The sequence below is a fragment of the Scyliorhinus torazame genome, chromosome 13 (assembly GCF_047496885.1).
Source record: "Scyliorhinus torazame isolate Kashiwa2021f chromosome 13, sScyTor2.1, whole genome shotgun sequence".
NCBI lineage: Eukaryota > Metazoa > Chordata > Chondrichthyes > Carcharhiniformes > Scyliorhinidae > Scyliorhinus > Scyliorhinus torazame.
Window position 1 is genome coordinate 208,756,209 of NC_092719.1, and position 27,661 is coordinate 208,783,869.

Genomic DNA, 27,661 nt, shown 5'->3' on the forward strand with positions numbered 1-27,661 from the left:
TGGGCTAACTGACAGGAGACTTGTACTTGTGCGTAAATGCTTTCGGCATCATGAGAAAAATAACTACAGGTGGGTTTCGCCCAGTGGGCAATTCAGGAACATGACTGATTAGATTTTGATGAAAACATGTAGTAGGGCAGAATGCATTGATTCTGGAGTTCTGGCTAACACAGATTATGAGTTTTGTTTGGATCAAACTTAAGAGCAGGTGGTGGAGACTGAAACATGCAAAGATAATTTCCCCCAAATGGCAGGAGATTTTTTACATAAGATCTACAGTATATTTGGACATGTTGTCCAGGGGGTGATGGTTTCAATCAGAAAAGTGGAACCAACTTGGGAAAGATTCTCATCTGCTGTCTAAACTGCACTGAATCACGTTTTGAAGTTGGAAAAGGCTTGTGGGTTGCTGCATGTTCATTTTGCGGATAGTTTGCACAGTGGTAGAGGCTGTGGCTGGGTTCACTGATCAAGCAGATTGCTGTATCCTGAACTGTGTTGAGCTTCTTGCAAATGTACCTTTTCATGCAAATGGAGAGTATCCCCCACATTCCTGGCTTGTGGCTTGTAGATGGAAGAGACTCTGTGGAATCAGAAGGTGAGCTGCGTGTCACACAAATGTCAACCTCTGACCTGTAATTAGACATGTTTTTGTGTGGCTGGTCCAGTTTTGGTTCTGCTCAATGGTGATGACCACCTCCAGGAATTTTGAGGGTGAGATATGGTGTTGGTAATCCATTATGGCAGGGTGTTTAGGTGTTCTTGTTAGAAATGCTCATCACCTGGCGCTTGTATAGCAGAAATGTTCCTTTCCACTTATGCACCCAAGTCTCAATGTTGGCCAAGTCTGGCTGCCTACATGCATGGATTGTGTCTGAGGAATAGCTGGAGCTCAGCACGGTGCAATCATCAGCAAACAACCTGATCTCGCTCCTGAACACTCTTTTTTTTAACTAAGAGGCGCTTTGGAAGATGAGCATGGGAACAGTACTAATTACATTTAAAACCTGGAACAGGCATGATGGGCTGAATGGCCTCTATCTCTGCAGCATGATTCTATTGGAGTTGATATCAGCAAAGAGCCTTGATGAGTCTAATGGCCTCTTTCTGTGCTGTGAGCTTTAATGTGGACATCAGGAGTGCACAGTAGCACAGTGGTTAGCACTGTTGCTTCACAGCGTCAGGGACCCGGGTTCGATTCCTGGTTTGGGTCACTGTGCAGAGTCTGCACGTTCTCCCCGTGTCTGCGCGGGTTTCCTCTGGGTGCTCCGGTTTCCTCCCACATGTCCCGAAAGACGTGCTTGTTTGGTGAATTGGACATTCTGAATTCTCCCTCAGGTGCCGGAGTGTGGCGACTAGGGGCTTTTCACAGTAGCTTCATTGAGGGCAGCACGGTGGCGCAGTGGTTAGCACTGCTGCCTCACAGCGCCGCGGTCCCACGTTCGATCACGGCTCTGGGTCACGATCCTTGAGTAGTTTGCACATTCTCCCCGTGTTTGCGTGGGTTTCGCCCCCACAACCCAAAAGAAAAGATGTGCGGTAGGTGGATTGGCCACACTAAATTGCCCCTCAGTTGGAAAAAATGAATGGGTAGTCTAAATTTATTTAACAAACAGTAGCTTCATTGCAGTGTTAATGTAAGCCAACTTGTGACAATAATGAAGATTATTATCAACAGGACTCAGTTTCCAATGATGATTACAATTTGAAATGTAACACTGGTAGTCTGTGAGCTGATGTACGCCCAGGGCATAAGATTTGAGTGGTTGCTAAGTGGAAACATGAAAGTTCTTGTACCGGTTGCTGGTCAGGTCTGTGGTGTATGTGTTTCCTCTTTATGCTGTCTTAAATTCTAGGAACTTGTACATTCATCGCTTCTACTAGGAAGACTGTATCGGCTTAATTTCTCAGGGGGACTTGGTTAGCGTTGTGTGTTACCTGGAACCTGCATTTGTGATGAACACATCAATTGTACTTTATCATTTTTATGATCAGTGAGTAAGAAAACACATGAAACTCTTTTTTTTCCCACATGACATTTGCCCTTCCTAATTAGGACATTTCATTAACAAACAAAGCCTGCAACCAACATCAACATGCGGGATATGAAAGTAGGAAGGAACTTAAGCAAGGAGTCAGGAGGGCTAGAAGAGGTCATGAAAAGTCATTGGCAATAGGGTTAAGGAAAATCCCAAGGCTTTTTACAGGTACATAAAAAGCAAGAGGGTAGCCAGGGAAAGGGTTGGCCCACTGAAGGATAGGCAAGGGAATCTATGTGTGGAGCCAGAGGAAATGGGCGATGTACTAAATGAATACTTTGCATCAGTATTCACCAAAGAGAAGGATTTGGTAGATGTTGAATCTGGAGAAGGGTGTGTAGATAGCCTGGGTCACATTGAGATCCAAAAAGACGAGGTGTTGGGCGTCTTAAAAAATATTACGGTAGATAAGTCCCCAGGGCCTGATGGGATCTACCCCAGAATACTGAAGGAGGCTGGAGAGGAAATTGCTGAGGCCTTGACAGAAATCTTTGGATCCTCACTGTCTTCAGGTGATGTCCCGGAGGACTGGAGAATAGCCAATGTTGTTCCTCTGTTTAAGAAGGGTAGCAAGGATAATCCAGGGAACTACAGGCCGGTGAGCCTTACTTCAGTGGTAGGGAAATTACTGGAGAGAATTCTTCGAGACAGGATCTACTCCCATTTGGAAACAAATGGATGTATTAGTGAGAGGCAGCATGGTTTTGTGAAGGGGAGGTCGTGTCTCACTAACTTGATAGAGTTTTTCGAGGAGGTCACAAAGATTGATGCAGGTAGGGCAGTGGATGTTGTCTATATGGACTTCAGTAAGACCTTTGACAAGGTCCCTCATGGTAGACTAGTACAAAAGGTGACGTCACACGGGATCAGGGGTGAGCTGGCAAGGTGGATACAGAACTGGCTAGGTCATAGAAGGCAGAGAGTAGCAATGGAAGGATGCTTTTCTAATTGGAGGGCTGTGACTAGTGGTGTTCCGCAGGGATCAGTGCTGGGACCGTTGCTGTTTGTAGTATATATAAATGATTTGGAGGAAAATGTAACTGGTCTGATTAGTAAGTTTGCAGACGACACAAAGGTTAGTGGAATTGCGGATAGCGATGAGGACTGTCAGAGGATACAGCAGGATTTAGATTGTTTGGAGACTTGGGCGGAGAGATGGCAGATGGAGTTTAATCCGTACAAATGTGAGGTAATGCATTTCTGAAGGTCTAATGCAGGTAAGGAATATACAGTGAATGGTAGAACCCTCAAGAGTATTGAAAGTCAGAGAGATCTAGCTGTACAGGTCCACAGGTCACTGAAAGGGGCAACACGGGTGGAGAAGGTAGTCAAGAAGGCATACGGCATGCTTGCCTTCAATGGCCGGGGCATTGAGTATAAGAATTGGCAAGTCATGCTGCAGCTGTATAGAACCTTAGTTAGGCCACACTTGGAGTATAGTGTTCAATTCTGGTCACCACACTACCAGAAGGATGTGGAGGCTTTAGAGAGGGTGCAGAAGAGATTTACCAAAATGTTGCCTGCTATGGAGGGCATTAGCTATGAGGAGCGGTTGAATAAACTCGGTTTGTTCTCACTGGAACGACGGAGATTGAGGGGCGACCTGATAGAGGTCTACAAAATTATGAGGGGCATAGACAGAGTGGATAGTCAGAGGCTTTTCCCCAGGGTAGAGGGGTCAATTACTAGGGGGCATAGGTTTAAGGTGAGAGGGGCAAGGTTTAGAGTAGATGTACGAGGCAAGTTTTTTTACGCAGAGGGTAGTGGGTGCTGGAACACGCTACCGGAGGAGGTGGTGGAAGCAGGAACGATAGTGACATTTAAGGGGCATCTTGACAAATACATGAATAGGATGGGAATAGAGGGATACGGACCCCGGAAGTGTAGAAGATTGTAGTTTAGTCGGGCAGCATGGTCGGCACGGGCTTGGAGGGCCGAAGGGCCTTTTCCTGTGCTGTACTTTTCTTGGTTCTTGGTTCTTTGTTTGTAACTTCATAGCTTTGCTGGCTTTATTCACACAATTAATTCAACAGTGATCTTCAAAATTTATTAAAGTTTTCGATGTGGGGAAAAAAGGAACTGCATTTCCATAACTCTTTCATCACCGTGAGCCTTACCTTCCGCGATGCAAAAACTCCATCAAATCGCCCAGCTGCGCTGAGGCAAAAGCCAAAGCATCCGCCATCACCCTCGTCCCCGTCCTCAGTTCCGGCTGTCTGACGCTCCAAATATCACGACTAATGGGCAGGGCTCCAAATCCACATTTGAAATTGCCGATATGGTGTTCAAGAAAGGCCCTCAAAAACCCACCAACTTGGGGCGAGATTGGAACATGTGCACATGGTTCACAGGCCCACTCAAGCACCCCTCACACCTATCCTCATCCCCCTCAAAAAAACAACCTTGTTGAGATGCGCCCTGGACACCACCTTCAGCTGGATCAAACAGCCTCGCATAGGATGACGTCACATTCACTCTACGGACAGACTATCGAAGGCCTTCTCTGCATCCAACGACACAATAATCTCTGCCTCTGGCCCCCCAGCCGGTTCAAGAACCACGTTGAGTGACAGCCTCACATTACACAACAGTTTCCTGCCCTTTACAAAACCTTCAGGGCAAACCGAATTAGCAATGATATTGTAGCAGGTGAATTCCTGGAGTGTGTATGAGATTTTTTTTTAGACCAGTGTGTTGAGTAACAAACTAAGGAACATGCTATCCTAGATCTGGTGTTCTGCAGTGAGAAGGGGTTAACTGTTAATATTGTTGTGTTGGGTCCCTTCGGGAACCATAACAAGATAGAATTCTTCATCAGGATGAAAACTGAAGAAATCCGATCTGAAACTTTGGTCCGAAATCCATTCAAAGGAAACTATCAAGGCATGAGGTGTAAGTTGGCTAAGATAGATTCGGGAACTTCATTAAAAGACATTATGTTAGATGAGAAATGGCTAATATTTAAGAAGCAAATGTATGCATTGCAACAGCTATACATTCCTTATTGGCACAAAAGCAAAAGTGGCCCAACCATGGTGTACAAAATAAATTTAGAATAGTGTTTGGTCCAAAGAAGAATTATATAAAGTTGCAAGAAAAAGTAGCAAGCCTGAGGATTAAGAGCAGTTAAAAATTCAGCAAAGGAGGCTAGAGACTGATTAAAAGAGGAAAAATAGAGTACGAGAGTAAACTTGCATAATACAAAAGTGGACTATAAGTACATAAAAAGAAAAGGATTAGTAAAGGCAAAACAGGTCCTTTACAGTCCGAAACAGGAAAATCTATAATAGAGAACAAGGAAATGACAGAGCAATTTAGTTCTGACTTCAGGAAGGAAGACACAAATAACTTCCCAGAAATATTAATCAAGCAAGGTTCCAGTGAGAAGGAGAAATTGAAGGAAATTAGTATTACTAGGAAAATAATGCTGGAGAGATTAATAGGACTGAAAGTTGATAAATCCCCAGAGTCTGATGATCGACATTCCAGGGTACTAAAGGAAGTGGCCACAGATATAGTGGATGGGTTAGTTGTCATCTTCCAAAATTCTGTAGATTCTGGAACAGTCCCGGCAGATTGGAGGGTGGCAAATGTACCGCCACTATTTAAAAAGGCGGGTTGTTGTCAAGTGATGTAAGCGCAGAAGTGGCTGCATTTCTTACGAGCTCTGGCGCTGCTCATCTTTTAACCTTTTTTTTATCCAAATGCACAACCCATACTTATTGTTCCTGGTGTGTATGTCTGTCGATATCCCTGGAAGATCCTAGCTAGATTTCAGCGATGAGGAGCTGAGTTAAGTCGAAACATCCTTGTTTGACTGGGGTGGTCGGAGACGGCCAGGGTGGGGCCCAGCTTGCAGTGGTGGTTTTTGCTGGTTAGCGAGCCTGTGTTTCGGCAATGCTGTCGACATTGAGATGATGGCTGCCATGGTGAATGAAATTGTGGACGACGATCCCGGCTCCTTGGCACGTGGTGTTGGCGCTCACATTGATGAACTACGAGTATCCTGAAGAAGCAGAAAGAGAATCCTGTCAGTCGGTACAGCAGTCTCCTTGCTTTGGGCCCACCTCGGTCCTTGGAAATTCTCATGCATGGTATGTCTGAGTGCTGAATTTGGTGCTTTTTGAGTGCGATAATGAGAGTTTGGTGACCGAGGGAGTTAGGTAAGGAGGGAGTAAGGTGCTCCTTTCATTTTGTTTCCGACATTTCCGCAAAGAGTGCGAAGAGAGCCAGGAGTTTACAGGAAGTGTAGCTGACTGGGAGCAGAGTCGGAGGGCGGAGATCTAGTTAGTCCACACAGCAGCTATATTCTTTAAGGTAAGAGGGGATGGAGGCTAGGCCAGTTACATGCTCCTCCTGTAGGATGTGGGTGGTGAGGGATACCGCCGGTGTCCCCACTGACTATACCTGCGGGAAGTGCACCCAACTTCAGCTCCTCAAAGACCGTGTTAGGGAACTGGAGCTGAAGCTGGATGAACTTCGGATCATCCGGGAGGCAGAGGGGGTGATTGAGAAGAGTTACAGGGAGGTAACCACACCCAAGGTACAGGACAAGAATATCTGGGTTACAGTCAGGGGGAAAAAAACAAACAGGCAGACAGTGCAGGGATCCCTCGTGGCTGTTCCCCTTCAAAACAAGTATACCGTTTTGGATGCTGTTGGGGGGGATGACCTACCGGGGGAAGGCCCTAGCGGTCAGGTCTCTGGCACGGAGTCTGGCTCTGGGGCTCAGAAGGGAAGGGGGGAGAATAGAAAAGCAATAGTTGTAGGAGATTCAATGGTTAGGGGAATAGATAGGAGATTCTGTGGTCGCGAGCGAGACTCCCGGAAGGTATGTTGCCTCCCGGGTGCCAGGGCCAGGGATGTCTCGGATCGTGTCTTCAGGATCCTTAAGGGGGAGGGGGAGCAGCCAGAAGTCGTGGTGCACATTGGTACCAACGACATAGGTAGGAAAAGTTGTGTGGAGGTAATAAACAAGTTCAGGGAGTTAGGCTGGAAGTTGAAAGCCAGGACAGACCGAGTTGTCATCTCTGGTTTGTTGCCGGTGCCACGTGATAGCGAGGCTAGGAATAGGGAGAGAGTGCAGTTGAACACGTGGCTGCAGGAATGGTGTAGGAGGGAGGGCTTCAGGTATTTGGATAATTGGAGCGCATTCTGGGGAAGGTGGGACCTGTACAAGCAGGACGGGTTGCATCTGAACCAGAGGGGCACCAATATCCTGGAAGGGAGGTTTGCTAGTACTCTTCGGGAGGGTTTAAACTAATTTGGCAGGGGAATGGGAACCGGATTTGTAGTCCAGCAACTAAGGTAGCCGATATTCAGGACGCCAAAGCATGTAATGAGGCAGTGGGGAAGGGAACACTGACAAAGGAGAGTATTTGCAGGCACGGAGATGGGTTGAAGTGTGTATACTTCAACGCAAGAAGCATCAGGAATAAGGTGGGTGAACTTAAGGCATGGATCGGTACTTGGGACTACGATGTGGTGGCCATCACGGAAACTTGGATAGAAGAGGGGCAGAAATGGTTGTTGGAGGTCCCTGGTTATAGATGTTTCAATAAGATTAGGGAGGGTGATAAAAGAGGTGGGGGGGTGGCATTATTAATTAGAGATAGTATAACAGCTGCAGAAAGGCAGTTCGACGAGTATCACCCTATTGAGGTAGTATGGGTTGAAGTCAGAAATAGGAAAGGAGCAGTCACCTTGTTAGGAGTTTTCTATAGGCCCCCCAATAGTAACAGAGATGTGGAGGAACAGATTGGGAAACAGATTTTGGAAAGGTGCAGAAGTCGTAGTCATGGGCGACTTTAACTTCCCAAATATTGAGTGGAAACTCTTTAGATCAAATAGTTTGGATGGGGTGGTGTTTGTGCAGTGTGTCCAGGAAGCTTTTCTAACACAGTATGTAGATTGTCCGACCAGAGGAGGGGCAATATTGGATTTAGTACTGGGTAATGAACCAGGGCAAGTGATTGATTTGTTAGTGGGGGAGCATTTTGGAGATAGTGACCACAATTCTGTGACTTTCACTTTAGTAATGGAGAGGGATAGGTACGTGCAACAGGGCAAGGTTTACAATTGGGGGAAGGGTAAATACGATGTTGTCAGACAAGAATTGAAGTGCATAAGTTGGGAACATAGGCTGGCAGGGAAGGACACAAGTGAAATGTGGAACTTGTTCAAGGAACAGTGTCCTTGCTATGTATGTGCTACGTGTCCTTGATATGAATGTCCCTGTCAGGCAGGGAAGAGATGGTCGAGTGAGGGAACCATGGTTGACAAGAGAGGTTGAATGTCTTGTTAAGAGGAAAAAGGTGACTTATGTAAGGCTGAGGAAACAAGGTTCAGACAGGGCATTGGAGGGATACAAGATAGCCAGTAGGGAACTGAAGAAAGGGATTAGGAGAGCTAAGAGAGGGCATGAACAATCTTTGGCGGGTAGGATCAAGGAAAACCCCAAGGCCTTTTACACATATGTGAGAAATATGAGAATGACTAGAGCGAGGGTAGGTCCGATCAAGGACAGTAGCGGGAGATTGTGTATTGAGTCTGAAGAGATAGGAGAGGTCTTGAATGAGTATTTTTCTTCTGTATTTACAAATGAGAGGGGTGATATTGTTGGAGAGGACAGTGTGAAACAGATTGGTAAGCTCGAGGAAATACTTGTCAGGAAGGAAGATGTGTTGGGCATTTTGAAAAGCTTGAGGATAGACAACTCCCCCGGGCCTGACGGGATATATCCAAGGATTCTATGGGAAGCAAGAAATGAAATTGCAGAGCCGTTGGCAATGATCTTTTCGTCCTCACTGTCAACAGGGGTGGTACCAGGGGATTGGAGAGTGGCGAATGTCGTGCCCCTGTTCAAAAAAGGAACTAGGGATAACCCTGGGAATTACAGGCCAGTTAGTCTTACTTCGGTGGTAGGCAAAGTAATGGAAAGGGTACTGAAGGATAGGATTTCTGAGCATCTGGAAAGACACTGCTTGATTAGGGATAGTCAGCACGGATTTGTGAGGGGTAGGTCTTGCCTTACAAATCTTATTGAATTCTTTGAGGAGGTGACCAAGCATGTGGATGAAGGTAAAGCAGTGGATGTAGTGTACATGGATTTTAGTAAGGCATTTGATAAAGTTCCCCATGGTAGGCTTATGCAGAAAGTAAGGAGGCATGGGATAGTGGGAAATTTGGCCAGTTGGATAACGAACTGGCTAACCGATAGAAGTCAGAGAGTGGTGGTGGATGGCAAATATTCAGCCTGGATCCCAGTTACCAGTGGCGTACCGCAGGGATCAGTTCTGGGTCCTCTGCTGTTTGTGATTTTCATTAATGACTTGGATGAGGGAGTTGAAGGGTGGGTCAGTAAATTTGCAGACGATACGAAGATTGGTGGAGTTGTGGATAGTAAGGAGGGCTGTTGTCGGCTGCAAAGAGACATAGATAGGATGCAGAGCTGGGCTGAGAAGTGGCAGATGGAGTTTAACCCTGAAAAGTGTGAGGTTGTCCATTTTGGAAGGACAAATATGAATGCGGAATATAGGGTTAACGGTAGAGTTCTTGGCAATGTGGAGGAGCAGAGAGATCTTGGGGTCTATGTTCATACATCTTTGAAAGTTGCCACTCAAGTGGATAGAGCTGTGAAGAAGGCCTATGGTGTGCTCGCATTCATTAACAGAGGGATTGAATTTAAGAGCCGTGAGGTGATGATGCAGCTGTACAAAACTTTGGTAAGGCCACATTTGGAGTACTGTGTACAGTTCTGGTCGCCTCATTTTAGGAAGGATGTGGAAGCTCTGGAAAAGGTGCAAAGAAGATTTACCAGGATGTTGCCTGGAATGGAGAGTAGGTCTTACGAGGAAAGGTTGAGGGTGCTAGGCCTTTTCTCATTAGAGCGGAGAAGGATGAGGGGCGACTTGATAGAGGTTTATAAGATGATCAGGGGAGTAGATAGAGTAGACAGTCAGAGACTTTTCCCCCGGGTGGAACACACCATTACAAGGGGACATAAATTTAAGGTGAAAGGTGGAAGATATAGGAGGGATATCAGAGGTAGGTTCTTTACCCAGAGAGTAGTGGGGGCATGGAATGCACTGCCTGTGGAAGTAGTTGAGTCGGAAACATTAGGGACCTTCAAGCAGCTATTGGATAGGTACATGGATGACGGTAAAATGATATAGTGTAGATTTATTTGTTCTAAAGGGCAGCACGGTAGCATTGTGGATAGCACAATTGCTTCACAGCTCCATGGTCCCAGGTTCGATTCCGGCTTGGGTCATTGTCTGTGCGGAGTCTGCACGTCCTCCCCGTGTCTGCGTGGGTTTCCTCCGGGTGCTCCGGTTTCCTCCCACAGTCCAAAGATGTGCGGGTTAGGTGAATTGGCCAATGATAAATTGCCCTTAATGTCCAAATTGCCCTTGGTGTTGGGTGGAGGTGTTGAGTTTGGGTATGGTGCTCTTTCCAAGAGCCGGTGCAGACTCAAAGGGCCGAATGGCCTCCTTCTGCACTGTAAATTCAATGATAATCTATGATTAATCTAGGACAAAGGTTCGGCACAACATCGTGGGCCGAAGGGCCTGTTCTGTGCTGTATTTTCTATGTTCTATGTCGAACATCCTGGTCGATTCAGGGAGATGGAGATGGGGCTGGATAGGGAGTGTTTCCGTGCCTGTCTTCTGAGGGGAGCTGGGGGCATATTCCCAACTGAGTTTGGGAACTGGCTGCCATGCTTTCACAATCTCCACTTGAAGTTTGGATGTTTTGAGATTGACGGAGCACATTGTATCTGGTCTTTGGGACCTGGGGTTGGTCAGAGACCGGACCACTGGTCTTGCGTTGTTTTGTCCTCGGTGTTCGTCGGAAACCAATTCTCAATCCATGTCAATATATTACCCCTAATTCCATGCATTATAATTTTGCACACTTATCTCTTATCACAGTGGTTAGCATTGTTGCTTCACAGCGCAAGGGACCTGAATTTGATTCCTGGCTTGGGTCACTGTCTGTGCGGAGTCTGCACATTCTCCCCATGTCTGCGTGGGTTTCCTCCGGGTGCTCCAGATTCCTCCTACAAGCCCCGAAAGACATGCTTGTTAGGTGAATTGGACATTCTGAATTCTCCCTCAGTTTACCCGAACATATAGTGGCATCGAGGGGATTTTCACAGTAACTTCATTATAGTGTTAATGTAAGCCTACTTGTGACACTAATAAAGATTATTATTATTATAGTTACATCCTCAAAAACCTCCTGTAGGTTTGTCAAACATGATTTCCCTTTCATAAATCCATGTTGATTTTGTCTAATCCCGTTGATAATTTCTAAGCGTTCTGTTATCTCATCATTTATGATAAGCTCTAGCATTTTCCCTACAATTGACGTTAGGCTTGCCTGTGTTTAATTCTCTGTGTTTTTAGCTTTGAGGCAGCGGTTGAATAAACTCGGTTTGTTCTCACTGGAACGACGGAGGTTGAGGGGCGACCTGATAGAAGTCTACAAAATTATGAGGGGCATAGACAGAGTGGATAGTCAGAGGCTTTTTCCCAGGGTAGAGGGGTCAATTACTAGGGGGCATAGGTTTAAGGTACGAGGGACAAAGTTTAGAGTAGATGTACGAGGCAAATTTTTTACACAGAGGGTAGTGGGTGCCTGGAACTCGCTGCCGGAGGAGGTGGTGGAAGCATAGACGATAGTGACATTTAAGGGGCATCTTGACAAATACATGAATAGGATGGGAATAGAGGGATACGGACCCAGGAATGTAGAAGATTGTAGTTTAGTCGGGCAGCATGGTCGGCACGGGCTTGGAGGGCCGAAGGGCATGTTCCTGTGCTGTACTTTTCTTTGTTCTTTGTTCTTTTTCTCCACTCCCCTTTTAAACATATTTTTATTCGGGTTTTTCCATTTTTACAAATGATGCAACAAATCCTCAGGATTGGTATAGTATAAATGCTTCAACATACAGGAGTACAGAAAAAGATTGGAGAACAACAATACATTTGGTTCCTCCCAGTAATTAAACTCGGTGCCTTTGTTTACACCAGGAGAAATAATACACGGATAAACTGGAGAATGTGGGAAAAGAGGATAAAGCAATGAAAACATGGTAAACTGGCACATACCTTCACATGTAGCGAACACTCACTCAGCCAAAGAAGATATAGGATAAGATTTTTCGAGTTATGTTTGGGCACGCACCAGGACAACCCTCCCCAACTTCAATTATACTCCTGCCTTGTAAAAGCAAGGAGTACAGCGCATTAACAAAACCACACTAGCTAAGTACTGCACAACCCTCATGTCACACTGCCAACTCCATATGACTTTAGCCAAATAATCAGATAACAGGCGACAACCAGGGGGGCACGATGGCACAGTGGTTAGCACTGTTGCCTCACAGCGCCAAGGGCCCGGGCTTGGGTGATTATGTGGAGTTTGCACTTTCATCCCGTGTCTGCCTGGGTTTCCTCCGCGTTCTCCGATTTCTTCCCACAATCTAAAGAGTGTAGGTGGATTGGCCATGCTGAGTTACCCCTTAGTATCCAAAAATGTCCAGGTTAAGTGGGGCTATGGGGGTAGGGAGTGGGAGTGGGCCTCGGCCCTTTCATAGGGTCAATGCAGACTTGAAGGGCCAAAAGGCCTCCTTCTGCACTACAGGGATTCAATGGTTCTATTCGAACATTACAGCCAATTTGCACAGGGCAAGCTTCCACAGACAGCAATGAGAAAATGACCAGATCATCTGTTTTTATATAACAGCAGGAAATGCTGGAAAATCTCAGCAGGTCTGCGTCATGCAGACTCAATATTTCCATCATTTTCTGTTTTTATTTCTGATTTCCAGCATCCGCAGCATATTGTTTTCATTATCTGTTTTTAGATGTTGGATGAGGAACTAATATTGATCTGGACATTGAGAAACATTCTTCCAAATCGAATCTTTTATATTGTAAGGGCCCTTCCTGTTTATTCCCTTATTTCCTCTTTCTTTTATTTTTGTCATTACATTTTTGACCCATGGACGATTTATGGACATGTGTCTTTAAGGTATCTTTAATTCAAAAAGAAGGAAGCAGTGGCCTGTGCCTTTAATTCAAACATCAGATCCGGAGGGCTGTTTTAGACTGGTGATTGCAGACTGACCAGCGTCAGTGATGACCCAGTTTGTCTGATTTGACTGTAACCAATGAATGGTCCTAAAAGGCCGTGCTCTGCCCGGTAACAGGTGTTGATTGGATATTATCCCACTGGAATGTTTTCAGAGTCACGAGATTCCATTTTGGTGTTATTCTGCAACCGGATGGAGGGAACTAACTAACTCTCTCCAAAAAAGATCTAGTTCAATCTCTCCGTAATGCCACTGTGGGGGCTGATTCTCTCCAGCAAGTCTGGGTGCTGTTCTCTTGAAACTGCAAAGGCCTGAAGTCAAACCACGAGCTGAAAGCAAGGTGTCTCTGCAGAAAAATATAGACCTGAAGGCGAACCTTGCGTTGAAGGCCCAGCTTGTTAAGAAATAAAGTATCCCTCCAGAAAACATGCTAAAGAACCACCATTTGAAGCAAATATTATTTTCTTTTGGCCTTCATCCTGATTATTTATACCCCTTTCCACCCCTCCATGTTTGTCTGTCTTGCGGCGTAGGTAGAGGGTGGACAGTTAAAGGGGGTAGTAGGTATTATCTTGTTATCCAGTTGTATTTACTGCATATTTCATGATAGTTCTTGGTATAAATAAACAGTAATTGTGTTTCAACTTACAAACCTGGTGACTGTAATTATTGGACAGGGAAGGGCCAAAGACGTCAGAATTTTTCCTAATAATTGTTGGTTAATTCACTTGTGTTGTGACTCCGGGACCAGTGGGGCTGGAATTGACCGCGCACTTGCCCAGTGTGGCGCAACAATATCCACGAAAGACTGGGTCTCGGTTTAACTTCAACTGAAAGGTGACGCCTCTGAGAGTGCAGCACTTCCTCAGTACTGCACTGAAGTGTCAGCCAGCATTTTGTGCTCTAGATCCTGGACTTGGGGCTTGAACCCTCATTTGGACACTATGGGAATAAAGGGGTATGTGGAAAAGTAGGGTTGAGGTAGAAAATCAGTCATGCTCCTTGTGAATGACAGAGCAGGCTCGACGGACTATAAGGCCTACTCCTATTTCTTATGTCCTCAACCTATTTTACTGACTCAGAGGCAAGAGTTCTACCTACTGCTGATATTTAAGTATTTTTAATATACTGTATTTGAGTCTCACACAACCTATGTTTTTTAAACTCTTGCCTGTGAATGCTAACACCACATGAAGCACAGCCAGCAGCAATTAAATGTTTTGTGTAAGCAATAGTTCGCCAATCCAATCTCCGAAATCATCTGTCCAGGGTAATATACCACATTTGTTTTTAATCCAGTGCAATGATCGCCACCCACACTTTAGGTGGTAAATGATCATTGGACAATAATTGCGAGGTGTCAAAAAAACATGGCGGCAGCACTGTAAATGCATTGCAGCTGTCAGCTTGCTTATCTACCGTGACCATCTTACCCTTTAAGTTTTGAAGGAACTTAATTTGGTTTTGAGCTTGGCTTATGTCACTTAAATCAGATCAAAATAAAACGAGGAGTTTGGGAAATCAGTACAGGAGATGCTCCTGGTACTCGGTGTCGTATAACTCCCAGACCTGTGCTGAGCCCTTGTAGGATGTGGCTCAATAAAGAACTCTAATCTCTGAGTCACAGGGAGGCAGGTTCAAGCCCAACTCCAGCAACTTATGCACTTAACATGGACTAACAAGACTGATGGTGTGCTGCCCTGTCAGATATGCCCTCGTGCAATGAATGTTAAACCGATCGTGGCCAATCCATCTGACCTGCACATCTTTGGACTGTGGGAGGAAACCAGAGCACCCGGACAAAACCCATACAGACACAGGGAGAATGTGCAGATTCCACACAGACAGTTCCTCTAGTTTGCAGTTGGGCTTCAGTTTTGCTTCGTTATTAATTGCAAATAAAACTGTGCAATAAGCAACGTAGATCCCAACTTCTGACCTTAAGATGGAGGGAAGGGGCGGCATGTGGCGCAGTGGTTAGCACTGGGACTGCGGTGCTGAGGACCTGGGTTCGAATCCCGGCCCTGGGTCACTGTCGGTGCGGAGTTTGCACATTCTCCCCATGTCTGCGTGGGTTTCACCCACACAACCCAAAGATGTGCCGGTGAGGTGGATTGGCCCCTTAATTGGAAAAGAAAAATAATTGGCTACTCTAAATTTATTTTAAAAATGAAGAAAAAAAAGATGGAGGGAAGGTCATTGATGGAACAACTGAAGATGCTTAGGTTTCGGTCACCACACTGAGGAACCCCTCCAGCAATGTCCTGGGCTGCGATGGTTGGCCTCCAACAACCAAAATCATCTTTGTTTGTGCTGGGTATGACTCGAGCCAGTGGAGAACCTAATTCTCATCAGTGTTGCTCAGGCTCCTTAATGCCACACTGGATCAAATGAATTCATGATGCCAAAGGCAATCTCTCACCTCTTGAATTGAGCACTTTTGTCCGTGTTTGAACAAGGGCTGGAATGAAGCCAACAGAATGATCTCGCGGATCTAACTCATTAACTGAATGATGACGGGGAGTAACATGAACAATCTCCTTTTTACGACACCCGTAATCAGATGGGCACAGAAAATCGGTACGTGCAGCAGTCAGTGTGAAATAAATTATAGTTATTTTATGTTTATATTCTGTTTTTAAAAAAATTTTAATCAGGAGTTAGTCAGTCTGGTGCTGTCGGAACTCGCTGAAGAAGAGGACGTTTTATTTTCTGTTGGAAAGACTCGTTGGCAGAACTCCCAACAGGCGGCTCACCCTCTCTTCCTGGAAATTGGGTGCGGATCTGGAGCCATAGTTTTGAGCTTGCTGCATTTCTTCAAACAAGTGGGTATTAGCAATTTATTTTCATTTAAAGACCCTTTTTTCCCAATTAATTATAGATTTGAATTGGTACTTTGCCATCAAAATGTTCAAATCATTTCAATTAATTTTTAATACTTTCTGTCTATTCCATTGATCTATTTGAAAACAGTGTTGGCACTGGCTCACATAATTCGTTTGAAGCTCTGGAGGAAAATGATATTCAATATTCATGTTTTTTAAAAATGTCCGCTTCCTTTATTGTTTGCTTGTGTGACGCACCATCCTTAATGGTTAACCTTAGTCAAACCAAACAATCTCAGTAATTCTGAAAGCTTCATATCTAATTAATTATATTATGAATCCATAACATCCAACGAGAAATATTAACGTTGGTAAGCCTGAAAAACGTCTCCTCCATATACTTCTCTGTTTTCACTTCCTTTTCAATGGCCAGAGTTTTATGTCCCACCTTCCGGCAGGGGTACGTAAATTGGGCAAAATGGCAGGAGGTACCATACCTGTTTAAACCAGGGGCTGGTTTAGCACACTGGGCTAAACAGCTGGCTTGTAATGCAGAACAAGCCAGCAGCACGGTTCAATTCCCGTACCGGCTCCCCGAACAGGTGCCGGAATGTGGCGACTCAGGGTTTTTCACAGTAACTTCATTGAAGCCTACTTGTGACAATAAACAATTACATAGATACATAGAAGATAGGAGCAGGAGGAGGCCTTTTGGCCCTTGGAGCCTGCTCCGCCATTCATCATGATCATGGCTGATCATCCAACTCAATAGCCTAATCCTGCTTTCTCCCCATAGCCTTTGATCCCATTCTCCCCAAATGCTATATCCACCTCTTGAATATATTCAAGTGTTGTCTACCCGCCTCTGCTGGAGTTTTACCAGTAGTGTGGAGGTGTTGGGTGGCCTTGAAATCCTGATGTTCTTGCTTTCCTCCCTTCTGCTCCTGTCTTACCTCTTTATTTCCCTTTTCACCATTGCTATCTCTGCAGTTCTCGCCTGACCTTTCATTCATTCTCTCTACTTCCCCTCCGCACCTCTCTCTATCTCTAGCTGTCCTTGTCTGTATTCTTTCTTTTGTCTCTTTTGCGCCACCTTCCCTTCTCCCTCCTCATCTCACCTTCTCGCACTCATTCTTCCCCTGCCCCCCATCTGCGTGTCTGAAATAAAAACTGAAAATGCATGAGGAAGAAAGAAAGTTAACGTTTCAGGGCAGTGACCGTTTGCTGTTTCTCTCACTACTGAAGCTGCCGCACCTGCTGAGTGTTTCCAACATTTTCTGTTTTTATATCTCACCTTTTTGTTGTTTCTCTTCTGCTTCTCGTTGTTCTATCTGTTAAGTAATATACACATCTCACCTTCATAGTGTAATTATTTCCTCATGTAATAATTTCATTTGGTTTTTCCAAATTCTGCCATTTAATTTCAACATAAGCCTGCTGCCCGACCTCAGCCTCCTGAATTGCCATGTTGCTTCATTGCTTTTCTTGATTTAATTGTTTTATTTTGCAGAGTCGTGCTGTGGCAGTCGATAAAAGTCCGGAAGCTGTGGAACTCACCAGACAAAATGCCGAGAGGTAATGAAAGGGCCCCTTAGATCATATAGTATTGAAACGCTGTTCACAAATTGACTGAAATTCTTCTTTGTTCTCCCGCCTGAACTGAAGCCCCTCTGATTTGCGCTCGACCTGCAAACGGGAATCCAGAGACGATTTACTGTCCTTTGCCATGAAAATGTATGCATGGCAGGGATTGCAAGGGACTCCTCAATGGTGGCCTGATAGCGAGGTCCAGTGATTGTGCACCCTCCCCAGCGATGCAATTCTACCCCCACCACAGGATTTGCTGGGTTACCCAACCCCACCCCCACTGTACAAGGGTAACCTGACACATCACCCGATTAAGAGACCGTCCCCCATTACAGAGACCCGCCAAAAGAGGCCCCCGCCAGTCACCCTCGATTCAGAGACCTATTTCCATACATATATATGTATTTCTGATTATATACTGAGCAATAGTTTCTTATGATTGAGTGTTGAGAATCATTTAACAAAGTTCAGTGACTGCATAATGAGACATTATACCAACCTCCATCTGCTTTCTCAGGTAGACATTAAGGATTTCACAGCACTATACAGTGAGTTCTCCCAGTGAGACAGAGAAGACAGCCAGGAGTGAGACAGCAAAGTGTGAGTTTGGGAAATTGAATCGAGGTGGGAATTGAATTGAATTAAATTGAATCAGTAAGGCAGCTCCTTTTAAATTTCAGGAGTTTAAATTAATTTATATTAAGCTAGTATTGTGCAGTGTAGGTTAACAAGGGCTGCCCCACCCACTCACATAACTGGTTGGCAGTTAAGTGTCAGTCACTTCAATCTACTTTGATCTAAAAGCAGGTGGGGGAGGGGAGTCAATTCAGGACAGTTTAAAAAGAGCCACTTGTAAACTCACTCCCAGTGAGTTCTCCCAGTGAGACAGAGAAGACAGCCAGGAGTGAGACACAGCAAAGAGTGAGTTTGGGAATTTGAATCGAGGTGGGAATTCAAAGCTGGGTGGGGAGGAAGTGCTTTTTGTGACTGGTAAGTAGTGTTTCTGTTTTTCTGTTTCTTTTCATTGGTATATTTATTTATTTTTTTCTTCATTGTTTATTTATTTATTTAAATTTTTTGGGGGGGAAATTGAAATTGTTGAAGTTGTCCAAAGGTTTAAGACATGGCAGGAGATCTCAGACCCGTGTCATGCTCCTCGTGTGCGATGTGGGAGCTTAGGGACACGTCCACTGTCCCTGGCTCCTTCACGTGCATGAAGTGTGTCCAGTTGCAGCTCCTGTTAGACCGCTTGACGGCTCTGGAGCTGCGGATGGACTCACTTTGGAGCGTCCGCGATGCTGAGGACGTCGTGGATAGCACGTTTAGCGAGTTGGTCACACCGCAGATGAAAGGTACTGAGGGAGATAGTAAATGGGTGACCAAAAGACAGAGCAAGAGTAGGAAGGCAGTGCAGGTGTCCTCTGCGGTCATCTCCCTGCAAAACAGATATACCGCTTTGGATACTGTTGAGGGAGATGGCTCACCAGGGGAAGGCAGCAGCAGCCAGGTTCATGGCACCATGGCTGGCTCTGCTGCGCAGCTGGACAGGAAGAAGAAGGGCAGGGCTATAGTTATAGGGGACTCAATTGTAAGGGGAATAGACAGGCGGTTCTGCGGACGCAATCGAGACTCCAGGATGGTATGTTGCCTCCCTGGTGCAAGGGTCAAGGATGTCTCGGAGCGGCTGCAGGACATTCTGGGGGGGGAGGGTGAACAGCCAGCTGTCGTGGTGCACATAGGCACCAACGATATAGGTAAAAAACGGGACGAGGTCCTACAAGCTGAATTTAGGGAGCTAGGAGTTAAACTAAAAAGTAGGACCTCAAAGGTAGTAATCTCAGGATTGCTACCAGTGCCATGAGCTAGTCAGAGTAGGAATGTCAGGATAGAGAGGATGAATACATGGCTCGAGAGATGGTGCAAGAGGGAGGGATTCAAATTCCTGGGACATTGGAACCGATTCTGGGGGAGGTGGGACCAGTACAAACCGGACGGTCTGCACCTGGGCAGGACTGGAACCGATGTCCTAGGTGGGGTGTTTTCTAGAGCTGTTGGGGAGAGTTTAAACTAATGTGGCAGGGGGATGGGAACCAATGCAGGAAGTTGGAAGGTAGTAAAACAGGGACAGAAATAAAAGGCAGTAAGGGGGAAAGTGTAAGGCAGAGAAGCCATAGTCAAAAATCAAAAAGGGCGGCAGTACAAGGTACAGTGACTGAGGGGAGCTCAGTGAATAGGACCAGGAATACTAAAAGAAATAAAACGGGAAGTGAAAACATTAATGGTAAGCGACGCGGCAGGTTGTTACAGGAAGATATGGGTTCGACAACAAGGAAAATTAGGAGAAAGGTTAAGAGGAAATATAACTTAGGAGAGGTTACTGATCGAGGTGTTAAGATTAAGAACAGAGGTAAAAAAGCCAACATAAGTGTACTTTACCTGAATGCTCGTAGTATTCGGAATAAGGTAAATGAGTTGATGGCGCAAATCATCGTGAATGACTATGATTTAGTGGCCATTACTGAAACATGGTTAAAGGATGGTCACGACTGGGAGTTAAATATCCGAGGGTATCAAACTTTTCGGAAGGACAGAGTGGATGGTAAGGGAGGTGGTGTAGCTCTGTTATTTAAGGATGACATCCGGGCAACAGTAAGGGATGACATCGGTGCTATGGAGGATAAGGTTGAATCCATTTGGGTGGAAATCAGGAATAGTAAGGCGAAAAAGTCACTGATGGGAGTAATCTATAGGCCACCAAATAGTAACATTATGGTGGGGCAGGCAATAAACAAAGAAATAACAGATGCATGTAGAAATGGTACAGCAGTTATCATGGGGGATTTTAATCTACATGTTGATTGGTTTAACCAGGTCGGTCAAGGCAGCCTTGAGGAGGAGTTTATAGAATGTATCCGCGATAGTTTCCTCGAACAGTATGCAATGGAACCTACGAGGGAACAAGCGATCCTAGATCTGGTCCTGTGTAATGAGACAGGATTGATTCAGGATCTCATAGTTAGGGATCCTCTCGGAAGGAGGGATCACAATATGGTGGAATTTAAAATACAGATGGAGGGTGAGAAGGTAAAATCAAGCACGAGTGTTTTGTGCTTAAACAAAGGAGATTACAATGGGATGAGAGAAGAACTAGCTAAGGTAGACTGGGAGCAAAGACTTTATGGTGAAACAGTTGAGGAACAGTGGAGAACCTTCCAAGTGATTTTTCACAGTGCCCAGCAAAGGTTTATACCAACAAATAGGAAGGACGGTAAAAAGAGGGAAAATCGACCGTGGATATCTAAGGAAATAAGGGAGAGTATCAAATTGAAGGAAAAAACATACAAAGTAGCAAAGATCAGTGGGAGACTAGAGGACTGGGAAATCTTTAGGGGGCAACAGAAAGCTACTAAAAAAGCTATAAAGAAGCGTAAGATAGATTATGAGAGTAAACTTGCTCAGAATATAAAAACTGATAGTAAAAGTTTCTACAAATACATAAAACAAAAAAGAGTGGCTAAGGTAAATATTGGTCCTTTAGAGGATGAGAAGGGAGATTTAATAATGGGAGATGAGGAAATGGCTGAGGAACTGAACAGGTTTTTTGGGTCGGTCCTCACAGTGGAAGACACAAATAACATGCCAGTGACTGATGGAAATGAGGCTATGACAGGTGAGGACCTTGAGAGGATTGATATCACCAAGGAGGTAGTGATGGGCAAGCTAATGGGGCTAAATGTAGACAAGTCTCCTGGCCCTGATGGAATGCATCCCAGAGTGCTAAAAGCGATGGCTAGGGAAATTGCAAATGCACTAGTGATAATTTACCAAAATTCTCTAGACTCTGGGGTGGTCCCGGCGGATTGGAAATTAGCAAACGTGACACCACTGTTTAAAAAAGGAGGTAGGCAGAAAGTGGGTAATTATAGGCCAGTGAGCTTAACTTTGGTAGTAGGGAAGATGCTGGAATCTATCATCAAGGAAGAAATAGCGAGGCATCTGGATGGAAATTGTCCCATTGGACAGACGCAGCATGGGTTCATAAAGGGCAGGTCGTGCCTAACTATTTTAGTGGAATTTTTTGAGAACATTAACAGTGCGGTAGATAACGAGGAGCCAATGGATGTGGTATATCTGGATTTTCAGAAAGCCTTTGACAAGGTGCCACACAAAAGGTTGTTGCATAAGATAAAGATGCATGGCATTAAGGGGAAAGTAGTAGCATGGATAGAGGATTGGTTAATTAATAGAAAGCAAAGAGTGGGGATTAATGGGTGTTTCTCTGGTTGGCAATCAGTAGCTAGTGGTGTCCCTCAGGGATCAGTGTTGGGCCCACAACTGTTCACAATTTACATAGATGATTTGGAGTTGGGGACCAAGGGCAATGTGTCCAAGTTTGCAGACGACACTAAGATAAGTGGTAAAGCAAAAAGTGCAGAGGATACTGGAAGTTTGCAGAGAGATTTGGATAGGCTAAGTGAATGGGCTAGGGTCTGGCAGATGGAATACAATGTTGACAAATGTGAGGTTATCCATTTTGGTAGGACTAACAGCAAAAGGGATTATTATTTAAATGATAAAATATTAAAACATGCTGCTGTGCAGAGAGACCTGGGTGTGCTAGTGCATGAGTCGCAGAAAGTTGGTTTTCAGGTGCAACAGGTGATTAAGAAGGCAAATGGAATTTTGTCCTTCATTGCTAGAGGGATGGAGTTTAAGACTAGGGAGGTTATGCTGCAATTGTATAAGGTATTAGTGAGGCCACACCTGGAGTATTGTGTTCAGTTCTGGTCTCCTTACTTGAGAAAGGACGTACTGGCACTGGAGTGTGTGCAGAGGAGATTCACTAGGTTAATCCCAGAGCTGAAGGGGTTGGATTACGAGGAGAGGTTGAGTAGACTGGGACTGTACTCGTTGGAATTTAGAAGGATGAGGGGGGATCTTATAGAAACATATAAGATTATAAAGGGAATAGATAGGATAGATGCGGGCAGGTTGTTTCCACTGGCGGGTGAAAGCAGAACTAGGGGGCATAGCCTCAAAATAAGGGGAAGTAGATTTAGGACTGAGTTTAGGAGGAACTTCTTCACCCAAAGGGTTGTGAATCTATGGAATTCCTTGCCCAGTGAAGCAGTAGAGGCTCCTTCATTAAATGTTTTTAAGATAAAGATAGATAGTTTTTTGAAGAATAAAGGGATTAAGGGTTATGGTGTTCGGGCCGGAAAGTGGACCTGAGTCCACAAAAGATCAGCCATGATCTCATTGAATGGTGGAGCAGGCTCGAGGGGCCAGATGGCCTACTCCTGCTCCTAGTTCTTATGTTCTTATATACAAAGAACAAAGAAAAGTACAGCACAGGAACAGGCCCTCCAAGCCCGTGCCGACCATGCTGCCCGACTAAACTACAATCTTCTACACTTCCTGGGTCCGTATCCCTCTATTCCCATCCTATTCATGCATTTGTCAAGATGCCCCTTAAATGTCACTATCGTCCCTGCTTCCACCACCTCCACCGGCAGCGAGTTCCAGGCACCAACTACCCTCTGTGTAAAAAAAAAAACTTGCCTCATACATCTACTCTAAACCTTGCCCCTCGCACCTTAGCCCCTAGTAATTGACCCCTCTACCCTGGGGAAAAGCCTCTGACTATCCACTCTGTCTATGCCCGTCATAATTTTGTAGACCTCTATCAGGTCGCCCCTCAACCTCCGTCGTTCCAGTGAGAACAAACTGAGTTTATTCAACCGCTCCTCATAGCTAATGCCCTCCATAGCAGGCAACATTCTGGTAAATCTCTTCTGCACCCTCTCTAAAGCCTCCACATCCTTCTGGTAGTGTGGCGACCAGAATTGAACACTATACTCCAAGTGTGGCCTAACTAAGGTTCTATACAGCTGCAACATGACTTGCCAATTCTTATACTCAATGCCCCGGCCAATGAAGGCAAACATGCCGTATGCCTTCTTGACTACCTTCTCCACCTGTGTTGCCCCTTTCAGTGACCTGTGGACCTGTACACCTAGATCTCTCTGACTTTCAATACACTTGAGGGTTCTACCATTCACGGTATATTCCCTACCTGCATTAGACCTTCCAAAATGCATTACCTCACATTTGTCCGGATTAAACTCCCATCTGCCATCTCTCCGCCCAAGTCTCCAAACGATCTAAATCCTACTGAATCCTCTGACAGTCCTCATCGCTATCCGCAATTCCACCAACCTTTGTGTCGTCTGCAAACTTGCTAATCAGACCAGTTACATTTTCCTCCAAATCATTTCTATATACTACGAACAGCAAAGGTCCCAACACTGATCCCTGCGGAACACCACTAGTCACAGCCCTCCAATTAGAAAAGCACCCTTCCATTGCTACTCTCTGCCTTCTATGATCTAGCCAGTTCTGTATCCACCTTGCCAGCTCACCCCTGATCCTGTGTGACTTCACCTTTTGTACCAGTCCACCATGAGGGACCTTGTCAAAGGCCTTACTGAAGTGCATATAGACAACATCCACTGCCCTACCTGCATCAATCATCTTTGTGACCTCTTCGAAAAAGTCTATCAAGTTAGTGAGACACAACCCCCCCTTCACAAAACCGTGCTGCCTCTCTATGTGTGAAGTCACATATACTGGGGGAGCTCTCATGCTGTCCTGGCTAATATTTAACTAATGTTCTGTGTAAGTCTGGTCCCTCTCCCGGCGGTTGTGCAAGAGCTTCTCCTTCGGAGAAATATAGAGGACATTGTTAGCTGCATGTGTGGTTCACGGTGGGAGGGAGGTGTGAAGGAAGGGTTGGGGGGGGTGTTGAAGGGAGAGTGGGGGTGAAGGGAGGGTTGGGGGCCGCATGGAGAGTTGGAGGGTGGGTGCCCGCATGGAGCGGAAAGGCCTCGGGGAGGGGCGGAGGGCCGAGGAATTGATGTCAACTCACTCGTGCCGCCTGGTGTAGGTCGTTGACCTTCTTACGGCACTGGAGGCCAGTCGTCCTGGTCATGCTCCCAGAGCTCCCTGCTGCCGCCACTTTGTCCCAGGTGGCTGCCCTGTGGCCACACTCCAGGATCATCGGGGGAACAGGACATCCCTCCTGGCCTCGACCGCATCTAGCAGCCTCGCCAGGTCCGCATCACCGAATCTTGGAGCCAGTCTTCTCAGCGTCATGGCTGTGAGCTGAATGGGGCTAGCTGAGCAGGTGCTGTTTACTGCTGCTCGAACTTGTTAGCGGGGAGCTGGTGTGTACGGTCCCGGCGAATCAGCCTTAATTTGCGTCCAGACGCCCTTGTCAAGTGGACCAATTAACGTTGAATAGCGTTGCCGGCCTCGCTGGACCGAGCACCGTTCCTGCTCACTACCACACTTAGAAACCTTTCCGGAGAATCGCGCCCTGAATAAAAGTAGAGTGAATTATCAACGTCATTAAAACAGATTATCTGGGCAATTATGTCACTATTGCTCGTGGCCAGAGTCGGGGATGGGGGGGGCGGGAGGTGGGTGCGACATCGTGGGCTGTGGTACTTCTCTTGTTACCGCTTTGCACCCACCCCCCACTTCCCCCACAGCCTTTTTTACCCGCCCCCTCAATCATGCATGATATGTTTTTCCCATTCCAGTTCCAAATATCCTCCAATATATATATGTGCAGCACGGGTCATTAATATGAACAGCAGCAAAGATATAACCCCGTGTTAGTTTGTGCGTGCCCTACAGATGATCTCATCACGGCTATTAAACAAACCAGAGAGTACAAATTTTACTCCAACAGCATCACGTATAGTAATCAATTTGGCAGGGAAATATCCCATCAGTTATTTATAACACCGCGGATGATAACGCCGATTTTGGTGACTGCCTCAGCCCTCATTAACATATTCTGCACTTTGGACTCACATGGACAGGATGGCACAAATTCAAATTGGGGGCGGGGGGCGGAATTGACACTTGAAAGTTAGATAAACGGCACAAGATCGTTTCTGTTTTGTCGAAAAATTGGAAGATTTTCCCTTGCTTGGGTGTATGATATTATTCCGTATAGTTACTGCATACAAAGATTTTCGCAGGGCAGGAAGATCAAATGACTCCAGAGCAACAGATTGGAATGATTGAAGAACACAGACCTGCACTGTTAGTGAGAAGAGTTGGGGCACTCGGTGTTTCTCGTTGACACTACTTTTAAGAGGCCAGCGCACAAAGGACTGAATGGTTCACAGTTGTATCTGTGTTTTCCTGATCAGCAAGTTTGAAAACTCTGCTGATTGCTGCTTCTCACGACAATATATTTTCAGTATCTACTATGCAACGCAACTTTATCACAATATCTCAGAAAACTTGAACAGCACCCGATAAAGTGGGATAATAAGTAAGTGGACAAAGGACAAGATTAAAGTCAATAGAAAGGACTCTGGAGAATCATGTGCAGTGTAAAACAGGTTACTGATTTACTTTGAGTCCATTAAGCTCTTCTTTCCTGGCAATTTCATGCCACAAAGCGTGCTTAGTAAACTTTCATTCGCAACAAAGTAAACACAACTCCAGCCATGGTTCCATCCTCTGTTTGCAGGATAGTTATGGACAACAAAGGCCATCTAGCCCAGCTAATCTCTTCCATCCAAACGACATGTGAACATGTGTATTGAGGGTAGGACATTCGGCCCCTTGAACCTGCTCAGCACCAAGAAATCGAGTGATGTTGGGCAAGTAGCTACAAAGAAATCACATTTACAAAATAATTCAACTCTAGCCAATACAACTGTATCATTCTGAAGTCCCAACCCACAATGGCCTCTGCTCCTTTTACGCTAATGACACTATCCCCAGGATTTGGCAACAGACGTGCCAGCAACTCAGGAAAAATGTACATTGAATTGTTGATCGGATTTTTCAGAGAAGAATGATTCATGGCACACAAACTCAGACCTGCCTTAATTCAAGAGCTGGATTAGATCATAAGGCATAAGAGCAGAATTAGGCCGTTCGGCCCATCGAGTTTGCTCTACAATTCAATCATGGCTGATGTTTCTCATCCCCATTCTCTTGCCTTCTCCCCATAACTTGTGATCCGTTATTAATCATGAACCGATCTATCTCTGTCTTAAAGACACAGCGTTCTGCGCAGAGTTCCACAGATACACCACCTTCTGAATCAAGAAATTCCTCCTCATCTCGGTTTTAAAGGATTGTCCCTTCAGTCTGAGGCTGCCCTCGGGTTCTAGTTCTTCCTATTAGTGGAAACATCATCCCCATGTTCACTCTATTTAGGTCTCGCAGTATCCTGTAAGTTTCAATAAGATTCCCCCTCATCCTTCTAAACTCCGAGTACAGACCCAGAGTCCTCAACAGCTCCTCATATGACAAGCTCTTCACTCCAGGGATCATTCTTGTGAACCTCCTCTGCACCCTTTCCAAGGCCAGCACATCCTTCCTTAGATATGGGGCCCAAAACGGCTCACAATACTCCAAATGGGGTCTGACCAGAGCCTTATACAGCCTCAAAAGTACATCCCTGCTCTTGTATTCTTGCCTTCTCAACATGAATGATAAGATTGCCTTTACCTTTCTACCCGCTGATTGAACTTGCACGTTAAACTTAAAAGAATCTTGAACTAAGACTCCCAAGTCCCTTTGTGCTTCTGATTTCCTAAGCCATTTCGCTTTAGACAATAGTCTGTGCCTCCATTCTGCCTACCAAAGTGCATAAGCTCACACTTTTCCACATTGTATTCCATCTAGCACTTCTTTGCCCACTCTCCTAGCCTGTCCAGTCCTTTTACAGCCCCCAGCTTCCTCAATACTACCTGTCCCTCTGCATATATTTGTATCATCTGCAAACTTAGCAATAGTGCCCTCAGTTCCTCCTTCCAGATCGTTTATGTTTATTGTGAAAAGATGTGGTCCCAACATCGACCCCTGAGACACACCACTAGTCACTGGCTGCCATCCTGAAAAAGACCTCTTTATCCCCACTCTCTGCCTTCTGCCAGTCAGCCAATCCTCTATCCATGCCAGTGTCTTACTCTTAATACCATGGGCTCTTATTTAACAGCCTGCCATACAATACCATATCAAAGGGCTTCTTAAAATCTAAATAGATCATGTCCACTGGTCCTCCTTTCCCTTAA

General features: G+C 45.4%; 1 protein-coding gene across 11 annotated transcripts in view; it reads left to right on the forward strand.

The window, feature by feature from the left end:
• Positions 1 to 27,661, forward strand: part of hemk1 (HemK methyltransferase family member 1) — a 134,041-nt gene that overhangs the window by 40,428 nt on the left and 65,952 nt on the right. For all 11 annotated transcript variants that reach the window (XR_011934223.1, XM_072472988.1, XM_072472990.1 and 8 more), the window contains 2 exons: positions 15,798 to 15,965; positions 17,476 to 17,540. Coding sequence is in view for 10 of the 11 variants with exons in the window: in XM_072472988.1 (XP_072329089.1) it covers positions 15,798 to 15,965; positions 17,476 to 17,540 (233 nt within the window). In the remaining variant the exon portion in view is untranslated. The remainder of the gene's footprint in view (positions 1 to 15,797; positions 15,966 to 17,475; positions 17,541 to 27,661) is intronic.